Below are 23968 nucleotides of genomic sequence, written 5' to 3' on the forward strand. Positions count from 1 at the left end.
TTAGTGGTTGAATTTTTAATTTTGGCTTCAACTACGCCTTTTAATGACTACATGTTTCCAGTTTATCACTCAGAATACTCATTTTCAAAAAAGTGGGGCTACGTGGTCCACATTACAGTTGGATCCCCTTATGTCCTGGACACAACACAAGCAGAATATATTACAGTTTAACTTTTAGAGACTTGATTTAACCCAACCACATCTCTGCCTGGCCACGTCCAAAACAGATGCACAAAGGATTAACAAATGCATTCACACAAATCATTGACTTGGCTACATTCTCTTAAATGTCATAATTGTTTAGATCTATCATACAGAAAGTTATAATGACAGGGTTTCAGTTTTTCAATCCAGTATTTTTGGAAACAGCTTGAGCAGAGATCTACTTGATCTGGCTAGCTCATATTTAAAAAATGTGAATTCTATAAAGGTGCAATATGTAAGAATTGGCCACCTTCACACTCAAAACAAATGTCACTGCCGTAACCACCACTAACTGCTGCTAACTGTAGTGGCAGTTGGCTAGTTACCTCAGCTAGCTGTGCAGCTAGCGGTCTGGACTGGAAGCAATGGTTAATTGTTGGTGTTGACAACACTGGCACAGAAGCTTTTGAATGTGGGTTCAGGACACCCTGAACACCTCATCCCATTAAGTTTAAGGTGATGCCCCCTGTGGTGGACCTGCTCCCCCTCCTGTATGAACAGAAAGAAAAGGTTCAACTGAACTTCAACAAAGTGCCAAATTATGTAGGTTGCAAATTGTCTAAACTCCTAATTAAAGGGCTAAACAGCTGTTATTCATCAGATAAGTGGCTAACATTTATTTAAAAATCACCATTTAACTCATTTGACTACCAAATGCTTTGACTTTGACAAGCAATTCTCTTTATGATGTAATAAACTGTGTTGTGTTATCTCCATACAGGACAGTAGCACATGGAGTCATCCTGAACCAACCTGAAGTAACATTTCTCTTGGATGCCTGTTTTAAAATAAACCAGTCTGGACTGGATTTTTTTTTGTGGGTCTTCAGCTTTGAGCTCCTACAATCGTCACCACCTTTCGCCATTCTAGCGACTGTACTGTTGGGTTTATTATAGGTTCTGGTCAGACTTTTGGCCCCTGAGCTGGTTTGGCTCCTCACATGGGACATTCCTGCCGAGCAGCCCCTCCCTTGAGTGTCCCTCAGTGCGCAGACTCGCGGCTCTCCGCTGTCAGGGCAAGGCAGACTGACAGTATGGCGGCGGGGTGCAGCTGGAAGGATGCTACTGTCGCCCGTGATGTGTCTATCGCCGGTAGGACGTAAATGGACTATTGACGGCAGAAAGAGAAGAGGATTTAGCGAGAAAGGCCTGTCGCCGTGAGCTCCAAAGATGGCCAGGCTCGCCGACTACTTTTTAGTGGTCGGTTACGACCTCGACAAGCGAGGTGGGTGCTTGAGTTAGCCTGCCCTGCTAGCTCTGTCGGCGTATTATTAGCTGTGGGTAAACAGAAGGCGGGGAGGGAGGCGGGGACGGGCCGGGTCACCACTCATCACTGACCGAAGCTAGGTGCTGTCAGACGGCAGTTAGCCGTCAACTTTGGCCCGGGGACGCGCAGGCCTCCCGGGATTAGTCTACTTATATGCTAGCCTGTCAGCTGGTGTCCCGCTTTTCTAACGGGGTGACACATTGAATGCACAACTCCACTGCAATGCTTAACTTCCAGACATGTTTTAGCTTTAGCAAAATGAACAGTCGTACTCTGTTGACAGTAAACTTGGGCTAACTTTATTTGCTAAGAGCTAACGTTAGCCGGGCTAGCTCTGAGGGGGGCTGGCAGCTTGGTCGACTGTGACCTAGACGGATTTATTCAACCGTTTTACAGTTTCACCTGCATCTTCGCCGGTTGTCTCCCATTTACACATGTCACGCTCGACATTTAAACGTGGCATTTTAAAGCAGAGCTACACACAGCCTGCTGGACAGTGAGTTGTCAGTGGCTGAAGGGTCCCGAGCAGTTACTTGGGACAGTCAGATCACGAAAACCCTGCTGATTTCTGCTTGGACTTTCATTTCTAATTTTTTACACTGCAAATCGATGCTTCTCCTCATCGGAGTTGCAGATTGTTTTCTTTGTCTGTGTTTTGTGTGGATTAACCCAGATGGCTTTGCCCCTCCCTGAGCCCCCTCGGACCGGAGCTCTGTTCCCTTGTGTTGTTGGGACGGGGTTTGGACCGTTATCTGAGCCCCCCTCCCTTCAGCCTGAGCCTTGGCCTAGATCTGTGTAGTATAATGGCCCGTTTAATCATGAAATATTCAACCCGCCTATCCGATGGAATCATGCAGCTTGTAACGTGGTACGGTCTTTTATTTAGAGTGGATTTTGCACATGATTTATTCATAAGAAGCAAATTGTAACATCACAAGTCCTCTGTGTTTAACAGCAGGCACAGAACTGGCTTTTATTGCTGGAGCAACCTGCACCACTTTTTTGATTGCATGAACGCACTTATTGCATCTTGCTTTTTTTCAGAGGGGGCTGAATACAGGATGTTATAACGTGGACACTGCAAACGCTGCAGAAAGTCTCCTTCCTGCCTGAAAGCAATGCAGAGCAGAGCAACCCTGTAAAAAGCATCTGGGAACCAGACATTAAAGCCACAATGGCTTTAATGGATCAAGGCTCCCATGCCTCGTAAAACCAAACACTTAAGGGTGATGATGATTGTCGGTGTTGCCCCACTACTGCTGCCTCACTGTTTACAGCAACTTTACTCAATGCTGAAGTTTCTAGGTGGAGGCACATTGTTAAGCAAAACATCTCCGTCAGCTTCAGTGAGGTTATTCCCATCATCATCGCCATCTTACAACAATAACTAACTTCCTAAGTACATCATCTGCAGTTAGATCAATACGATACTGCACCATCTTTGCTTTCAATATTGTCTTGTGCTCTTCTAGTAAAGCCTCGTTCCTTGAACATCAATACCAAGCTCCGGAAAAATACTGAAATTGATTTTAATATTGTCAATATGGATGCTCACCAATCAATAATCAATGTCAGCTACAGTGTCAGTGTTAGAGCTCTGGAGGTGGAGTTGATTTTAGAGTCTGCCGCCCCAGATTTCCGAGTAATTGTACATGCAAATTAGGGGAGGGAATCATAAACAGAAACTCACAATATGATTCACAGTATGTGGCCCATGATTACGGTAGTATCATGATACAGTGATTCTGCAGTTATTCTTACATTGCAAGACAGTTATCTAACCATATACGTCTAACTGAAGAATACAAAATACCCCTGAAAAGGCAAAGTGCAGGAATTATGTATTTATTCACTGCATTGTGGTGTCAGTTTCACAGAATTTCACAGTTTCACACACACTGACTGCAACTTGTGTGTCATCAGTCCAGTGTAAAACAGCCACGGAAAGGCAAAAGGCTGAGCTACCAGAAAGCAGAACAGTTCTGGAGTTAAAATGTTAAAAGGAAGGACACAACTGTGGCTCACTAAATTCTTTTCAATCTGTATGAATTAAGTTTATAGAAGTCTGCACCACAAGGAGTCATGAAGTAATGACTCTGGTAAGTCAAATTATTGGGGAAATCTGTTTGGGCATTTTTATCTGTTTAATAAAAATATCGATATTTGTCGCCAGTGTATCCATACTCGTAACGCAATAGGAAGTATACGATATATATTACAGTACGATATTTTGTCGCACCCCTAATGTGAATCATAAGTTTTCGTTGCATTTAATTTCCTCAGCTTTGTTGCTGCTCTCACTAAGTAACTGTAAAGAAAACAACTGGCTCCGAGTCAAGAATGAACGGTCCTCGATCTTAAGAATACCAGGAATTCTGAAGCACAGTAGAGCTTCCTCTTGTGTCTAAATTTTTCATGCATCCTGTCTACGTGTGTGTGTGTGTGTGTGTGTGTGTGAGTGCTTGCTGGTTGTTCCTCGGTCAGTGGAATGTTTTTGAGAGCGTGGGCCCTGACAGGTTTTCAGGGCTGACATCATCGCTGCTCATCTGTCTGTCAGAGCGCCGTCACCAACAGAAACGTTGTGGGTGTTTACAAACAGCACATCTGACTGGCAGAACTGATTTAACTTATTTACCGACTTTTCCTTGTTGACTTTGTACCCAGTGACAGTTTGGCTTGTCTAACCTGGGGGCAGAGCCTTGAATCTTCCATTCACCTTCTCAGTTTGTCTCCACGGTGTCAGGTTGCTCACATTGTGCTCAGCCTAGATGCTAAGTTATACTATCAGTGGATCTTAGAGCCAAGATGGCTGCTTCTGGGTTGGGAAGAGTCCATAGTTACCAGGGTGCGGTCCTCCTAGCAAGGGTCTCTTGAGAAACTGCATTGCATGTCACTGTGTTTTGACAGCGGTTCCTCCACAAGCAGCTAAATGGATATGCAGCGCAAGGCCCAAACAGGAAACTGGGGAGAGGACCCGAGGGAGACTCGTGTTTAGAGTGAGAATCCAGATTGTCTCCCTGTGTGCATCTGAAAACCAAGAAAGGGGCGTGTGTTTATGTGTGCACGACTTGTGTGCGGCGGTCTCATTCAAGACCGTGAAGAGACACACATGCATTCACAGACAGGCGCTAACATACAGGCTCTATTGTGGCTCCATCTGTGTGCCTCTGGCGGTGCAGTTTGAGGGTGTTGGTCACTGCCCTAAACAGAATGCAGGATGGTTGTTTTCCGGCTGGAGTGACAGCCGTGGCGCACAAATCCTCAACTGAAGCCCTGCCTCTTTTACACACACAACCCCACACACCAGAACAGCTTGCAATCGAGCCATGACCATTGCATTCACAACATTAAAGGCCAGCAAGTACACAAAGAGGTGCACACATGGCGGACTGAGCATCCATGCAGACTGTTGTGTTAACAGATCTCAGGTTGTGTATGTTACTGTCATGCAGTGCTGTCACGATTGTAGACTTGTGATATGGTTGATAATGTATGAGATTGCGGTGAGCTGTAACTCCTGACTGGGACAGTTTTGTAACAGTGATTGTGGTGTCAGTTGGTTGTCAGCTCTGTAAGCAAAATAGCTTCATAATTCACTTCTGACACTTCAGTCAGTTTAACTAACATTTCATTTACTGCAATGACATCAGACTGACTGACTGATGTTTTCAGTTGTGGGGCTGTAATGAACCTCAATACTTTTAAAGTACTGAAAACTGTGTTTTTTTGTGTTCAGATTCACACTCAGTTGACATTGTCTTCGATCAGAGAGTTCCTGATTTGGATCATGATTTTGTTAATTTTGGACTAAATTGTGTAAATACTACCTTGTGTTAACACAACCCTTTACAATGGAAAACTTCAGATGCGATAGTCTAACAATAAGATAGCTGTCAGTGCTGGGAAAAAGTTGCATCGAAAATTGAATTGATTCATGGATTTGGAGAATTGTAAAACCCTTTGTATTGAAAAGTTTGAAAAAAAATATAGCCCTAGCTATGACAGCTTGCATCTGTTCCTGTCCAGCTATTACATATATTAATATATTACTTTTAGCGTGAGATGTATTAAGGTTGGGGAATATGACGATATGCACATGAAATTTGTCAACCATGAAGAGATATATCTGTGGGTTTATGAGGCCTTCGTTGGCAATGCTGGTATTCAGTCAGTGGGACTGCCTTGTGGCAATATTGGATTTTGATAGGAGGTTAATAATAGGAGGTTAAGTTCCTTGATTTGTGAGGTAATCAGTTTCAGCCAAAAGAGATTAGAATAGCCAAAAACGGACAGTCTGGTTATTTTACAACACCCTCCTACATTTAGATCTGCAATGATTAATCAATCAAACAATAAGTCGTCAACTCTTCAAATTAATTGCCTATTATAACTATTTTGATAGTTCTTTAATAACCGTAAGCAATTTTTCCAGAAAAAGGTCAACATGCTCTGATTCCAGCTTCTTAAATGTGAGTATTTTCTGGTTTGTTTCCTCCTCTATGATAGTGAACTGAATATTTTTGGGTTGTGGATTAAACAATGCTATGGGGCATTTATTCTTTGGGAAGCACACGCATTTTTAATTTTTTTATTTTACCATTTTGGACCTTTTTATAGACCAAAAAATGTATTGATTAATACATACAGAAAATAATTGCAAGATTTATCAACAATGAAAGGTTGAAAAGTTAGTTGCTGACACACCTATGAAATATGCATACTTCAGAATTTTTGCCACACTTGATGTGATGTGTTGATGACAGCACAGTGATGCGAAATAGAAATTGAAATGCATTATGCAAGCAACATCAAAACACATTTTAATTCGTGGTTGGCCCCTTAAACCTCAAGGCAACCTAGGTGTCCAGGCAAAAGATATATTTTCAGAAAACTATTGAGTATTCATAAAGTAATTGATCCAGAGACTGTTGCTGTTGTATTGAGATAGGGATTTCAGTTATTGTATCAAAGCTGTGACTAGTTCATGTGGTGCTCACAGGTGCATTGAGCACTGAAATCCTGAATGCAAGCAAAGGTCTAGATGTGGCTACATAAAGCTCAGAGGGGAAATAGAAACCTCTCAGATTGAAAGCAAGAAGTGAGTGAGTGGAGGAGAGTGGAGTGTGTGTGATACTGCCAGCAGTGCCTGCCTGTGGGCAGCCACTTCCTCCATCACCCCAGAGCAGGGCTGCAGCCTTTCAGCAGGCCCTCCAGAAATAGCCTTCACAATCTGCCTTTCATAGGGGGACAGAGTGACGCTGGGTCGTGGCTGCGCTGCACTGACTCTAGTGTGTGTCTGTGTATTGGTGTGAGCTGCTCTCCCCTCAGCCATTCAGATGGCTGCCTGAATGTTTGTGGCTGTCTCTGTGTGTTTGCTGCATTGCCATGGCAACATTTACCCCCCCTGTGGGATGTGGGTTATGGTGAGGGCCTGTCACATATTGACCAGTTTGTGACTAGCGATAATGCTTATTATTATTATTTTGAGGTACAGGTAACAATGACATTACTTTGTGCTGATATGCTGTAGCTTTTAATTTAAGCAGACACCAAAACTCACCACTGGCATGATAATTGGTAATTTAAATGTCAGCGGCTCATAAAAGCAGGTAGACACCAGCTCTGTTATGGCAGCAAACCAAAACCAATAGATTATAATTGCGCAATTAAAAGAGCAGGAACAAATTTGCAGCCTTTACAGATGGCTGTCATTGAGCTGTGGTAAGGGAGTAACCTCCATCATATCACTGGTGTGATGTTACCTTTGTCCTAGTGTGTGTGTGTGTATGTGTGTGTGTGTGGCTATTACAGCAGTCTGTCTGCTGTGCTGAATACTTGTTATTCATGAGGAAGACGGTGGCCCCAGGGCCCCAACGCTGCCCTCATTCCCTCATTCCTATACAGATACAGAGGCAAGTGTGTGTGTGTGTGTGCCTGTGCATGTGCGTGTGCGTGCGCTGTGTGTAGGGATGCAGATACATACACACGCTTCTTTACACGCACAGGGCCTGTAGACCGCTTCTGTCGGCAGAAACGTATTCTTCTGTCATATACTATATACTGAAATCCAAAGCTTTGTCTGTGTGTGTGTGTGTGTGTGTCACTAAGTAAATGTGATCTGCACCCTGGGGGGCTACACATGGCTGGTCTTATGCACTATACTCAGTTCAAGTAGTCAGTGTGCATATTTAAAGATTCATTGCAATTAAAGTTATATTTTTCTGTTCTTAAGGTGGTCTTCAACAAAGGTGCTTAATACTGCACAAATCTTTTGGTGTTTACAGCCACACAGTTAATGGAGCCAATTTTATTGCAGAGACACATGTGCAACACACTGACTAAAGGGATTTTGAGGATGGAAAAGACATTTTATAAGTTAGTTATAGGAAAAGACACCAGAAATATTTATCTAAACATGGTGATAGTTGTGGTGTGTGAGAGTGTGTGTGAGGGGGTGTTAGGGGGTGTTGGGGATGCCCTCCTACTTGATGCTTTGATGGTTTCCCTGGAATTCAAAGAATTTCTCTGTCCCCTCTCAGGACAAAGGCTGAGTCAGTGCTGCTCACAGTCAGCCTGTTGGTGCCCAAGGGAGCAATCGTTCAGATCCCTGAGGGGTGATTCCAGCGTGTCCACAGCAGTTTTGATTTGAAGATAGGGGTTGTTAGGATTACTAGAAGTGGTTTGTGTCATTCTGTCTCATGTAGGCATAGGATAAACACTTGCACATGTAACATCATTGCCCCTTTTGGCCCTTTGCCCTTATTAAGTCAAGATAATATTGCATTTGATATAAAGAATTTAAAAAAACAATGTTAGTGTTTCCTTATTTACTTGAAAATTATGTTTCTGTGCTCTATAGTGCACTTTTAGGTTACCTTTATCACCTCGGCACTGGGAAACACTGACTGATGCACTTTCTGTCTTTAAAGACCCAAAGTCAGCCTGATATTTCACTCGAATTGTAATTAAAACATACAAAGCCCAAGTTGCATTGGACTAGCCTCTGTTTCACAAAATTCTGTAACTCAATGCAATCTCTTATTCAATATTTCTTTCAAAAAATGAAGCTTGATCCTGTAGCTTACTTTAGTTATTTTAACACAAATTAAGCATCCACTACAGCAGCTATAGGAAATTAAAACCTTTGTGTCGTTGAAAAAAAAACAAAAAACTACCAGCACAGAAGCATAACTTGAATTCATCCATATCCTTAAAACTGTGGAATAGAATCTGGAAGTTTCACTTTCACTTAGACCATATATTTCTCTTTCATAGCTTTTGCAGTCATTTTCTGGTAATAATGTTGGCTAAATAAATTGATTCGAAACATCGACTGATTGACTGGTGGTAGAGGATTAAGTCTCATCTTTGTTAAGATGGCGTCCAGGTCAAATCAGTCTTTCAGGAAAAAAAAAAAGGAAATCTGCCTCCCAGACACCCACTGTGCTTGCTCTAATCTTATGTGGAGCCTGTGATTGGTTTAAATATACAGATTAAGGGACGGTTATTGGTCCAGACCTTGTTTAATGTCCTTATCCCTGTACTGTATTTATGGCATGTCTTTGCTGCCCTCCCCTCCCCCCTTAACGGCTCTGTGTTGTTCAAAGGTTATACAGATAATTGTTGAGGCCCAGGGCTTTAGAATTTGTTTTACGCTACAGACAGGAAGCAATGACCAGAATATTACATCATGTTATCAGTAAGGCTCTTTAATTGCACAACTTTTTTGCCTTTATCTTTTCTTTTATGACAAACTAAATATAACAACATGCTGATTTTGTTTTATTCACAATGTACGACTGAACATCGTCACATCACAGAGATGCTCGTAGCCTTGTGAGCTCCACATGCTCCACTATAGCCCCTTTCAGACATGCACCTGGTTACATAAATGGTAGTTTTTCTGATGTGTGAGAAAGCGCCGGACTAAGTTTTACAGAATGTAAACATCACGATTGCAATCTCACTAGTTTGGAGCCAGTAGTATTTCTGTGAACCTTTTTAACAGAGCACAAGTCTGAACAGAGTGCTGTCATTATTAACATAAAGTCTGCAGCAGAATAAGAGATTAAATGCACGTATTGTTCTGCTTTTATCAAAGGCACTGTCATTTTATTACTCACTCATTGTCTCCTCCCGGAAAAGAAATTATAATAAGTTTAGCTAGAATAGGCGTACCTCCGCCAAGGCCCAACCGTCCCCTTCTTTCAATCAAGCCTAATCCTCTATCAGACTACTCACCCATCACCGCTACCGCAACCATAATTTAAGATCACCAGATCTAGGAGCCGCATCGTATTGTACTTGCTCATAGATACCAGCCACCGAAATACTCCAGATTTTTTTCATCAATATCCATGTATAACTATTATTATGGTTAATTAGAAAATTAACAAAAAATTTGAAAAACGCCCTATATCACAATATTAAAGAAAGTGAGAAAAAATTCCTGGATCCGTCCCTTTATCTGGATCTGCACTAAAAGATAGAGGGGCTATTCTAGGCCGAGACCCATCCCCCAGCCAAGTTTTGTGGAAATCGGTTCTATAGTTTTTGTGTAATCCTGCTGACAAACAAACCGACACATAAAATAAGCATAACCTCCTTGGCAGAGTTGATAAAATCACCAAACATTGTAATTGAGGCAATTCTGCTCATCATATCGGAATTGTCTAACGTCGCATTTGTTTTTAAAAGTGATTTAAAGACAATGTGCTGGCATGTTATGCAGTATCCGTCAAGCCAATGTTGCCAGTACCTTGCCAGCACAGGTAGCACACATACGGTGCTTTTAGGGCATAATTGAATGTTTCACATGTGACCCCTTTAGTGTTGAGTAGACATAAAGCATTTATCTTTGGGAGTAAAATATGTCAACTACAGATTCAGCCCAAACCTAGCTCTCTGCCTCCATTGTTTATTCTCTGGTTACTGTTTGGTTATGAGACATGCACACGTCTGTTTCTTGGCTACTCGTTGCCTGAGTAACAAGATGTAATTTCCGGGCCATGTGCGTGGGTGAATCATGCTGTGGTAGGAGAAAGAGTTTGGGGCTTAATTTGCAACTGAATCTGGCACTAGAATATAGCAGAAGTGATAAAGGGGTCAAGAAGAGTGTTTGTTTGAAATGATTAGAGGGGTTTGATATATTGCTGAGTAAACACAAACGTCTGGATGCCAGAAGATAAGTTGTGATTGAGTAGTAGCATTAGCACACATCCCATCAAGTTTCCTGTTGCTGTACTGTGCGGTAGCGCACGGAAGTCTCGTTTGCATCTTGTTCTTGAGGAGCTGCTTGCATTAAGGCCATATTTCCTGTATTTCATGTCTGGTGAATTACCAGGTTCATTAAGACAGACATAACATGTGTACCTACCTGTTCTTGCATCTTAGGTAGTGCTCATGAATGCTGGGTGTATTTTACAAGCAGTGAATGAAGTCTTCTTGACATTTTAAGCTGTGTAGAGCCACAAGACTGAACTTGATCTGTGACAGCACCATGTCAGCATGCAGGCCATGTGCCTTCCTCATCATGTGATTGTCATCCACTGATGAGTACTAGATGTTGCCCCCGATTTATGTCACTCTTGTCTTGTTACTCTTGGCATGTCACACCAGCCTCAGTGTATCATTTTGGCCATCGGACACTGGCAAACACGCAAACCCCACATAAGATGACCTGCAATATTTTCATGACCTCTTCTTGACTTGACACAGATGTGTCTCCAGGCAACACCTCCTTCAGAAAAAGCTTGATTACAGTCACTTTCAGAGATGTGGCTCCTTCGTTGCTGTTCACTGTGATACACTGAAACCTGGTTGAAATTCATCACTGTACTACTTGACCCCAAGGACTCTTTTTATTATCTTGCTGTTATATTTTGAAATGTAGTGTATGAAATGTAAATGTAAGTATAGATAGATGATTTTATCTCACTTTTAAATCCATTCTTCTTAGGATGTTAGGGCTCATAATGCAACAGTGCAGTAGTACTTACAAGGCTTCAAGAATTCCCCCTCACACTGACCGTTAACTTCATGAGACGATAACATTTGAATTTTTTTAAATGTTCCTGTGACACACTCTGATAGCTAATCAAATGAATGCAAAAACAATGGCTCTCATGATTACAAGCACACAAACGCAAAACCATAGTGTCAACCACTAGCAGGTGGCACTACAAAACAGACAGTGTTAGTGGCTTGGTGGCAGGGGACTCCTGAGGTGCTGGTTGCTGAACTACTGTAGGTGTTGGTGCTCAAGTGGGAACGTGCTAGTGCTGGTCTGTCACTATAGCTCTCTGAGCTTCCCTCTATTTTCTCTGCAGTATGCAATTAACCTCCCCCTGGCATTTTGTTCCCGGGATTGTATATTGTTTTTTGCATTAAGGAATAGTGTTGGGCGATCTGGCCAAAAAATTTCACAGTCTGTCTAATTGCATTCAAGATCTATGATCTAAATTTCCTTTTTTTTCTCAGTTTTGAATCTAGACTAGAAATATCTTTTGAAATTCTCTATTTGCAACTTTAAAACACAATGATATGAAGGTTGGTAAATGGAAGTAATAGGACTTTAAATACTGAGATCCCTACAAGTTGCCTGAAAAGTAGGTTGTGGATTACCATCAGATCCATCACGATTTAAAACCGTCAGATCACACACCCCTGTCAAAGAATTATGTAAGATATGAAAAATTGGTGGTGAGCGAGCCTGTTAGCTCAGTTGTTAATGCAATAAAAAGTTGACATGATTTATTCAAAAGATTGACCATTGACACCTGCCTCATAACTGTCTGTAAACCATTTCTCTTTTGTGGGATAGCTTATACTTGGACAGAGGAGGTAAAAAAACCTATGAGAGCTATGATAGCTTCCTATATATTGGATTAACGACTTTCTATTGATCAATCGATGCTGTGAATTTGTGTGTCTAAGGTCAACAAATTTGGTGCTAAAATGTTTTGCTGATTTACTTTGCCCTATGTGCAGATCCAGCTGTTGCTGCTGTAGTTATTATGTAGTTAGTTATATAGTGTGTTGGCAACTGTAAACGCAGACACTGGCTCTGGAATTTTGGTTAAATTTATATTATTATTTTGCGAGATACTTGTCACAATTATAAATCACAATTACTGACGCCATTTTTCAGTTTTATTGTATGCATTTAATGGGCTGATATGCTATTAAGGAGTAAGGACAAGGATATGAAAGACTAAAGGTCTGTTTGTGTTCAGTGAAAGTTGAATCCTGGATATACTTAAGTCAGAGACACTACCCAGAGTGACTGGAAAGTAGATGGCCAGTGTTCTGTGAGCACTGGCAAGTTTCCTCACTCTATTGAGTCTGTTTAGTGGCTTTGACTGAAGCAGAGCACTCTTGTAGACAGCCACCTGTGACGGTGGGGGCGAAATGACAGGTGGGAAGAAATGAAGCTCATGTTATCAATCATCAGTCTGTGACATTTTGATTTGAAGTAGATCTGAAACAACCTACTTCCTCAGACTGAAATTTGTTAAGTTACGCTAGTGGCTATGTCCCTCGCTGAGGCTGTTTCCTCTCCTGGAAAGCCTTTCTTTTTTGTTTTGGTGGTCCTGGTGGTGGAGTGAGAAAGAGAGTGAGAGAGAGGAGGGGGCATTAGTTTTGCAGGAAGGATGTGAGTTTGCTGAAGAGCTTTTGCACAAAGAAAATGTCCCACATTGTCTCCAGGGCGACGGCGTTGCCAGATGGAGCAGGGTCTTTTTTTCACCTTCTTATTTGGTTCCTAAATGGCTGCTTCATGAAGACAGTTGGTTTTCTAACATGGGCTGGCTCATTAATTAATGCAGGATTATCATCTGACACTAAATCCAGGTAGTGCTAAATGTCGAGTGTTACTTATTGATGCACTGGTCCTCTCTGTGGACTCCAGTGACATAAAACCGTACTGTGTTGCCTCTGACCCAATGAGGAGCCTCAGTCTGTAGCTGCTTTTAATCAGAGAGTGACTCACACTTCTTCATATTAGTCAACAAGACTGACCTGCATATGTGTGTGTGTATCTGAAAAAGCACAAGTGAGTGCCCGTGCATTCATGTGTGAACAAATGTGTGTGTAATAGAAAACTGGGTGGACAGCAGAGAGAGCACTGTCAGAGGGTGTGGTGTAATATGATGATGTCATTGTTTGGTATGTTTTCACCCAAAGACCTCAACTTCTATGAATGTTTCGGACGGTCTTGGCTCAATCGGATTTCCAATTTTTATCCCTACCCCTCTATTTCAGCAAGAGTAGGCTAAGTGGTGAGGGCAAGGGGTGTGTTGGGTTTAGGCTCTTATCTTACCACAGTGCAGATACAGTGAACAGTAATGCAGTGATGGCAGCTCTCCTCATGTACACACTGATCTCACTTAACCTGCGTTTTCAGATTAAACAAAAGATACGTGGATATTTATACTATTAAAGACTGTGCATGAAAATTGCATTTTGTATAGCATGTTTTTTTGTAGCATGGATTTACTAATAAAGGTTTTCATCATAAAAAGAGCTTTTAAACCTAAGTAGTAAAAGTGTTGCAACACAATTCTCCAGTAAGACATTGTTTCATTTGTAATAAGTCAACTTCCTCTCTCAGAAACTTGTGCAGGAGCAAGTTCAAGACCAAATAGTTTACCTTATTTTGTACATAGTTCCGTGCACTTGAACACGCATGGAAACACACAAGGCTCAGCTCTCTTTTGTCCCGCCTGCTGCAGTCGCCCTGGAAACCGCCTGATGTCGTGTCACTGTGGTTTGGAAGCCTGCAAACGAGAAGCTGTGGTCTGGTTCAGCACCAATAGCATGACACACACACACACACACACTTACACACACACAGAGCTACACACTCATTTCAACTCTGACTGCCATCATTCAGTGATCACATGATCCGTCGGTCTCCTTCCATCCTGTGTCACAGAGCATCACTGCTAGTAGTCATCTGTGTGAGGAGTCATTGCCAACTCCAGCGCACACACACACACAGACACACAACCTCTATGCATGACCCACTTTTCCTCTCCTGCTCCTGCTCCTGCCTCTCCCTTTCCATTTTTTTTCTTACTTAACCTTTATTTGACCAGGTTACTGTAGGATGTGTGTTATTTGTAAAAAGATGCCTGCATCAAGATCATGCTGTAATTGTCAGTGGTGTCTCAGTTGTGTCGATCGGTTGCTCTGTCCTGGTTGATTGTGGCTGGCATGAGACTCTGATTGTATCTGGTATTGGTCTTCTGTAAGATTGACTTTTCAAAATAAGATAAGCGTATCCTTTTAGTAGCAATTTTGTTACTACTTACTATCATTAATAATAATTACAGTTTATAGAAGCCCAAGTCTCAAGAAAACATCTGTAAATAATACTTTCTTTTTGCTTTTTACATTTTGGTTTCTTATTTTTGCTCAAGTGTCAAAGACTGCCTAATCTATTATATGTAAGTATAGATCTATTTGGTATTATTGTTTAGTTATTAGTTATTGGAACTACAAGTAATGATTATTTTCATTATTGATTAATCTGCTGATTATATTCCTAAATTAATTATTTTTTAGGTCTATAAAATGTAATAAAAAAACTGTGAAAAACGCTCATCACAATTTCCCTGAGCCCAAAGTGACATCTTTAAATAGCTGCTTTTTACAACCAACATCTCAAAACACCCAAGACTCTTCATTTACTATCATGAATGACAAAGACAGGCAGCAAATACTCACAATTAAGAAGCTGGGATCAGTAAATGTTTGACATTTCTGCTTGAAAAATTACTGAAATGATTACTGGAAACAGGATGTGCTCTCTGAATCAATTGCTGTTCTCTTTAAAGTTGCTTCATTCAGGCTTACTGTATTGTGGCTGAAAGCCTCATTGTTGAAAGAAAATTATGTCAGAGTGGCAAGATGGTAGGAATTGGTGATGCTTGGTAATGGAGTGGTAACGCAATGGCCATTTAGTCAACAAATCTTTCTGTATTTATACACTGCATTTGAAATAGGCTGAAAGGTGAACAGAAAACTCTTTTCATTAAGCCTAACCGATTTGAATGCTTCAAATCAACCTCAGTGCCATTTTGAAATAGCCAGGCTGAACTATTGTGTATGAAACAAAATGCTTTTGGTTGGCAAAGCAGGAAGCATGAAGTCTAATTTGGCTATTATGGGCTGCTTAGAAAGAGTTCAGCAGTGGTCTGTTCACATTCTGCACATTGACAGACTCTTTTTGGTTGCTCAGCACTGTAAGAACTGAATGCACTGATTGTGACTTGCTGATTGTGTTGCTCACACTGTGGACACACATCTGCTGTTACACTCCTTCCAAGTCATGATGTGGATGAAATAACATAAACACAATATGGTGCAGTAACCTTATAGCAATTACCAGTTTGATATTTGAGTGTTTTGTTCTTGTCCTTGTTAACACTTTTTGTCATGAATGTGGTGTCCTTACTTTGGAGACATTCATCCTTGCTGGAAATAAGGGGATGTGATTTTAAATGAAGTATAAATGATGTTTGCATGAGCTTTTATAATGAGAGAGCTGTTCTATGGGAAGGCATTGGCCAGTAGGACTTCATTTTGTTGTCGCAGGAAGGCATCCATAGAAAGGCTGTCCAGGAGAAAATAGATGCTAGATACACTGATGGAAACCTACATGTAGAGTTCATGGTTATATGCTGAGCTTGAGATTTAAGGATTCATGCTGAAGGAAGAAACCATCTAAATCAGACAAAGGAGGCAAAGGCAATCTGCTACTAAATAGACATTGTGCAAAACGTGTGTGCGTAAGTTGCAACATCATAGTGTTAAATGATGATCAAAATGAAACTGATAACTCATTAACCGACTATTGTTACGCAACAGCTGATAGCTGCATGTCTTGTCCTTGCAAGGCCATTCTACTTGTTTCACATTCCTCTCACAGGGCAGACTGATAGTGAGCTTTTGGAAGTCGTCATCTTAGTTCAGCAGCAGCTGTGTAATGCACACTCACTACTATCTAAATAGAAGCACTCTTTGCAGAGCTCTAACATTTTTCACCTGCTACTTGCCCACACCCAGTGGACGTTTGCCAAATCCTTTTGCACATATACCCTGGGCTGTCTGATTGTGGTTTAAAGGAAATTACAGTTACAATTAGTTTAGATGGTAAGAGCAACACAAATTCAACCCCAGCGGGTGGTCCTAGTGAAGTGTTAAAAGATGGTTTTCGTGTGACCTCTTTAGCTCAGTGAAAGAACTAAGTGCTAAATTAAAGATGAGATGCCAGGTTTGATGAATAAAACATGAGTAAAAATGTCACAACTCCCTAATGCCGACCTCCTGAAACTTTGATAGTAGAAACCAGTGTTTTCCATAGGTTTGCATAAGACTTACTGTAGATGTACATTTTTGGTGGGGGGGTTGTGTGTCCTCCCCCATTATAATGTCCCCTATTCAATTAAAAATATGCAGTTACACATCACTTTGTACAAAAAATTAGAACATCTACAGCAGATAAATAAACAACACACAAAGGCTTAATAATAAAATTTGCTAAGAAGTCCACTAGGAGCTAGCTACAACCATTAGTTCTGGGCAAAACCATTTAGTTAGTTTTGATGCTCTCCACATTGATTTTATATTTATTTTGGTACCCTAAACACCTTGGGTGCTGCGCCTAAGCCTTCAAGTGGTAGGAGACACCCTGGAAACTGTAAACCTTTCACACATGGATTTATCCAGCGTTTACCTGGAGGAGTTGTATGTGAACACAAATGTCTGTGTTATTTGCCCCGGACTTTACCCTGCCAGCTCCCTAGTCCTAAGTCCGGGTGAGCCACATATATGAATAGAGCAGACAATTGAGTGAATGCACAGCGAGCAAGCGTGCATGTTGAAGTGCTATCTTCCTTGTTAGTGCTAGTTAAATCAGCTGTAGCACATACTCAAACGGATACTGGGACATGTTTCAGTTGCTCATCGTCAAAGTCCTGCAAAAGTCCTTTCTATGGTGGGATCTTTGTACATGGAGTGTAGCTGCTTCGTACTCTTCTCTGCTTGCCTGTGTATTACTTTCCACTCTTCCATTGATGTTGCGGATATGTCCAAATGCATGTAGCCTAGTATTGATATCAGTGCAAAACAGTCATCATTGCGGAGAAGTCTGTAGGCCCAGGCACTGCCCCTCGCCTAAACCATATGAAGAATTTGTAACATGTGTGAACAAGTTTGGCACATGTGCTGCATGGGTGAACAAGCACATGTGGACAATATCATAATCTGATTATCTGATTGTTGTCCAGTTTTCGTATGTGAAAGGGGCTATATAGTACGATTGGATATGATACGTCTGTGCATCACTGCTGTGTGAGGCGGCTCCTTTACACACAGCCTGCTGGAGCTTTGCCAAGTCCAGAGTCATTCAGCTGAGTCTGACTGGAAAGCAGTGGGTGTGACATGGAGGAGCCCCATATCAAAAGAGACTTCAGTTTGATTCTGCTGCTGGCATTGTGGACGTGGTGGTGTTACTTTCCAGGGCTGGCTCAATGTCAAATTGAACACCTGGCTGCCCTCTTTGCACTTACTAAAAAATATTTAAGAAAAATTAAAACGTGCCATGAAATTATGCATGAGGTTATGGACATTAAAAAAGTGCAAAGCCACTGCATCATCAAATAAGAAGCTTTGTGGAACACTGTCAGATCATGCTGGGATAACATGAGTCATCATCGGGTTTTATACAAACTTGTGGAGTCCACTGTATCTGGACAGGCACAATTGTTGGTGGACGTTTTTCAGACTTGAACACGGCAGTGAAGACCGAGTTTGCAGGAACAATAGTTCACACACATAGGCAGTCCACATCAAATCAGACTTTCCTGACAGGTTAGGGTTTTCCTGACATTACCAGTGCAATCACATTTCCTGTTATGTCATTTTATCATTATATGATACAGTATCATTTTCTTATACAGATAGCTGAACGATTTCCCATCACAGCTGACCTGTGACTTCCATTCCTGAGCATAGTGTTGAGAAATTGTGTAATTCTGCCTTATCTTTTTGATTGTAATGTTGCAATTTCGATTAGACACAATTACAAGTATTTGTTTAATCATTTTCATCATAGCATTTTTCATTTTACTATCATCAGTTAAGCATTAGTTGTGGTTTCACTCAGTGCCACCTTTGTCTTTCTACCAATACTGACGTGGGTGTGTTTCTTACATTCTCACGCTGTACCAGATGTAGAACTGTCAGTCTATTTACAAAATTCACAATTAATTTCATATTCCAGTCAGCCTACAGGTTTTATCATGAATAATTAGACTTCATAGAACATCAGATTCCTGCCCTTTTTTTGCACTGTCAGCAGAAAGAGCTGATGTCACTGTCGTAAGTCAAGTTGAGCTCTTGCTTTGCATGATCAAACACAAAAACTGTCAAATTAGTGGCCATAAATGTACATGTATAAAATTAAATGACAGACAGACAGCAGTTTCACTTGTCACAGATACTAACCACAGTAAGACTTCATTGCTTCTACAGTACTTTGATTACTTCTTCTTTCTCAAACATAGAATAAAGCTTGCTTCTTGAAGTTACTAAGTGTAATGCAGTTGTAATAGGGTTTGGTGCAGACCCTGCTGTGTTTGCTAGCTCACTGCTCTGCCAACAAACAGTGGATCAGTCCAGTGACACGCAATAGTATTTCTGCAGGAGCTGGAAAAAATTAGATTTAATAACGGGTAGTTTGATCCAAGCGGTCTGAACGGCCAAAGACACATTCCAGCTACAGTAATGAATCCCAAAAAGAATGACAGTCCTGAGTGGTTGAGCACTTGTGGTAGATCTTGCTTTTTTAGTTTTTGTCTACACCAACAGGAACATGTCAGACAAAATTGACTGTATAAATGTTTACAGGTTTGGTAAAAACACTTTGTAAAGTGTTATTTCACACCTATATTGCTTCATTATCTTTCATAAAGGTATGGGTACATTCAAAAATCAAATCACAATCAAAACCAGCATGTTAGAATGACCACATGATGTCTTGGCTCTGATCACTATTGAATGTGAACAGTTCCTGCCTTGTAATTCGTTCTCTGTGGTTACACCAAAATCACACTTTAATGAGCCATTGTTCTCTGTCTCATTCAGCTACAGTGAATGACTCCAGCCCTGTCTACATGTACAAACAAATACAAGACACATCGACTTGCTGTTTGTTAATCTGATCCCTGATCAATTCAACCACTGAATGATATGTATGGGTGAGAAAGCATTGAGCTGTACCGCTGAGGAAGCCGTGTGAGTTAGAGCCTGTGCAGACAATAAAACTTTTGTCTCGCTCATCGTTCATAAATGATATTCCCTCATGTGTTTGTGTTAGGTTGTGGATAGTTGTTAGCTATGCTAGTAAAGCAGTTGTCGTAAGTCTGGCTGTCATGATATCAGATTTTCATATTAGTGTGATGTCTATAGAATAAAAAAAAAAAATCAGTCAAATTCACTTTTTATGGAATCCAAAAATCTCCTACACTGGCAAGCTAACTTTCATCGGGTGCAGGTGTCTCACTTTGGTCTGCCATCACAGTAGCCACAGTAGCTAGTTACTATGTTACTAGTCACTATGACAAAGCAAAAACTGAAAGAAACGGAAATGATTTAAGACTCTCTGAATTACTTACATGATATTATCATATGTTAATGATTAAAATTATATCAACATTTCCTTTTGAGATATTGCGATTATCATCAATATCGGTATCCTGTGACACCCCTAGTTTTAACTAAACTGCTAGCCCTGGAAATCCCAGATTATAGTCAGATTTGTGATCTGGCCAGTGGAGATGTGTACAAGTGTATATTTTATCCAGATATAAGACAATTGAAGTGTAAACAGGGCCCATTACAGTTGATGTTAACAGATGTCACAGAAATCCCTGTTTATTAGTAGACAAGGTTAAGTGAATAGTGACAATGTATAGTAGCTTTGCTACTTAGAGAATATGAGACTGTGTGTTAGAATGAAACTAACCTTATTTTGTGTCTGTAAGAGCTGAAGAGTAGTCTATTTTACAAAACCACAAAAACTAAAGCTCAGATTTACCTCTGTGCTCACAGTAACCACCTTTTATTCACTTCACAGTCCATCTGTTGGACTTTTTTTTTCTTTATTTGAAAACCTGACTGGTGTGGTAGCTGTCCATATCTATCACCAAATCAGTTTTTATTTAAACTAGCCTAGCCAGACAGATATGAAACATTATGCAAGCTAGTGTTTTGTACCTCCTGGACAAACTCTCCCAAAGCAGAAATACCCACCTGTTCAAAGGGTTAATGTTCGAAGCAAACATTTACATTTAATGTCGTTAGTCGGGAATCCATGACGGTTTCAATTTTACATCACACCGGATCTGGCATCAAAGCAATGCCAGAAGTCTTTTCTTGTCCTGTTGCAACCAGGCATTGTTGAGGTGTGACTGCAGCTCCCTCCCAGGACAGACTCATAGCTCACTGTTTCCTCCTTGCCTTACACTCTCGTGCCTTCTGCTGCTCTCTGCTGAAAGTGCTAACTGTAGAGGTTGCTTTCATTTTTTGTTGCCCTGTGGATTAGCCCAGAAAGGCCCTAAATGAGAGGTTACAGACTTGTAATTTTATTTCAGTTTCATGAGTAGTCCAAGGCTGGCATTGTGCTCTGAAATTGCATTAGGAATATTCTCAGACTGCTGTCTGTCGACACTGCTGGCAAACCCAGCAACTCCACGTGTGCTCTGCTAACAGCAAACCACATTAGATCATTGACTGTCTGAGGCTTGGTGTTACCAGAAGTCTATAACAACATATTGCCTGATACTATAAAATATGTTAATATGTTATGTATAATTTTTACTTGCCCCTTTACAAATTATTTTATTTATTAGCGGTTATTGAATAACAAAGACTAAAGTTAATTGTCATATTTATCTGCCTTGCCCTCGGAACTCGTGGCAAGCTGCACAATGCATAGTTGGAGTCACAATCTCTTACACCACCCAAGTAAACTCCAGTTTCCACGATCATTTAAATTTTCACTTGCACTTCAGCTCATTAAAGTCTTTACCAGGCTGCAGTTTTCTCTCGAATGCCTGATCAATACTGCACATGTCCAACTCAAGAGAGATTAGAAGGAAGCAGGATGGCTCATGGCTTAGATACGTCCATCACCATCTCTGGAAAAAACAATATTTGATTGTCTTTTTTAGCACCTGCCTGATCAGGCAAGTGAGTTGCTCAATTTCCTAGCCCGACTTAGCATTTTACTAGACAAAGCCTGTTGAGTATTTACACATAATTTTGGATTATAAAGCAAATCCATTTTAAATGTTTCTTTTATAACAGCTATGTCCCTCTGTTGTAACTTAAACCCAACAGACCAAGAGCCAACTATAACCTGCATTGTAAAGAAAAACTTCTTACATGTTCCTTATCAATTAATTAATGGTACCTGATGTTTGGGTAGCTTGCTAACAATCTCATCCAATCAATCAGTCAATCAATGTTTATTTGTATTGCGCCACTTCACAAGAAAAGTCATCTCATGACACTTTCGAAATTGAGCAGGTCTACCCATACTCCTTGATTAATGTATTTACAGAGACCCAACATTTCCCCCACAAGCAAGCACTTGGTGACAGTGGTGAGAAAAAACTGGCATTCTAACAGGCAGAAAACTCAGAGCAGAACTGGACTCAATGGTGGGCGGTCATCTGCCTAGGCTGGTTGACGAATTGTGGGTTTTGAGTCAGTCAGACATTCTTGGTAAGAGTACAAATGGTACAAATAGTACCATTTGTCAATCTATCGATCATTTTCAACCCAAGAGAAGTTGTTGCTGCTTTGCTAAAAGATTGGTGGTTCCAGTTTTTGCTTTTTGCTGGTGGGACTGTCCCTGGCTATAACTGCTTATGGCTCTGTGACTAACTCAGATAATCTCTAAAGCACAAATAACAGAGCAGAAAAGAGCTGTTGTTTGGCAGGTCAGAAGAAAAAAGACAACAGTCAAGACTCTGGCTACAGTGTATCTTGGAACATTTACTGAAACAGCAAGTTGAGCAACTTGGTATTGTCATAAAAAGATACACTGTTGTTTTCACTACATGATGTGCAATGCAAACATTTTTGTCTTTTTCTGTAATTTCCTTTTGTGTAACTAAAATATTTTGAAAGTTGTCTAGTAGTTGGAATATGAAGTGGTTGTAATTAGTTTTCGCTCACTGCCTTTTCATTTCTCTGTGTAATTACTGGTTTTGTAAAGTCAATTGGAAGCCTTTAAGTCTTGTTTACATTCTCTGGATTCTTTTTGTATACATGCACATATTCTTGACATCATTGGATTAGGTTAAATTAGCCTCTTGTGACGAGGAGACATTTCTTGTATCGTGCAAACAGTACCTGTCCATGAACCAGCCCAGTGCAAGGAGTGAACTGGGTTGAGTTTGTGTTGAGGTTTTTTTTCAGTTGCAATGAGTAAAGTGTGTGTGTGTGTGTGTGTGTGTGTGTGTGTGTGTGTGTGTGTGTGTGTGTGTGTGGTCGTGGTCGTAAGGCCTGCCTGTCACTCCCAAAGCACTCTTTTTCTGGCTCGTTCATACACTCCTCCCTTAGCTGTAGGATGGCCTGCTTTTACTGGCTGAATAATCCCCACCCTGCATGACTATTGGCTGATGGTGCCTCGATTTGCACTGTATGTGTGTTTTTTCTCAATGTGTGTGTGTTTCTGGCACATCTCGCCATCCATTGATAATATATTGTTACAGAACACAGTACAAGGCTGCAGCATGCGACATGTCCGCTGCTTATAAAATCAGTGTCTCCAAGTAGGTAGTTCCCAGGTAACATCAAGTCCCAGCATGCATCAGCTCTGTTATTCTACACTAGATGACTCATCACAGTGTACCATGGAGGGTTGGCAAAGTCACATGCTCTTAGGTGTCATAACAAAGTCTCTCAGTGGACTGTGAAATATTTTCACCTCTTTAATGATTCTTACTTGACAGTCTTTTAAGCACTTAGCAGCTGTTACGTAAAGTGATCTAAATATAGTTTGTCATTATGTAGACCTTACTGTCGTAAAAGTAGCATGTGTGTGTTCTTGTTTGCAGTGCGGATGACTCTATGATTGTACACACGCAGTTGTGGTATGTGCATAGTCTCACGGACAGAAACCATGTGAATTATTTCTTTATTGTGTGAGGTTGAAGGTCCATCTTGAGCCCATAGAGGGATGTTGTTTGTCTACAAGGCATTCTGGTTCTGTGATTATGTATGGGAATCTGGAACTGGAACTGTTGAGAACTGGTACCAAATTGTTGATCCATCAGAATCATATGCCTCTTAGCTTATCAATTAGTTTTATCAATGCTCATATGTTTTTCTGACAGTTGCGCATATCAAAACAATGACATCACACTCATGCGTCTATGCTGCTGGAAACTTACAACAAGAAGGCGGAGAAGAAGAAATGTTC

At 40.9% G+C, this 23968-nt stretch overlaps 1 protein-coding gene across 3 annotated transcripts in view; it reads left to right on the forward strand.

Moving 5' to 3' along the window:
- The first annotated feature begins 1263 nt into the window (after window positions 1-1263).
- The window catches only part of sbf1 (SET binding factor 1), a 67465-nt gene continuing 44760 nt past the window's right edge, over window positions 1264-23968 (forward strand). For all 3 annotated transcript variants that reach the window (XM_073480327.1, XM_073480329.1, XM_073480328.1), the window contains exon 1: window positions 1264-1428. In XM_073480327.1, coding sequence (XP_073336428.1) covers window positions 1374-1428 — 55 coding nt within the window. In that variant the 5' untranslated portion in view covers window positions 1264-1373. The remainder of the gene's footprint in view (window positions 1429-23968) is intronic.

The sequence above is a fragment of the Pagrus major genome, chromosome 14 (genome assembly GCF_040436345.1).
Source record: "Pagrus major chromosome 14, Pma_NU_1.0".
Classification (NCBI taxonomy): domain Eukaryota; kingdom Metazoa; phylum Chordata; class Actinopteri; order Spariformes; family Sparidae; genus Pagrus; species Pagrus major.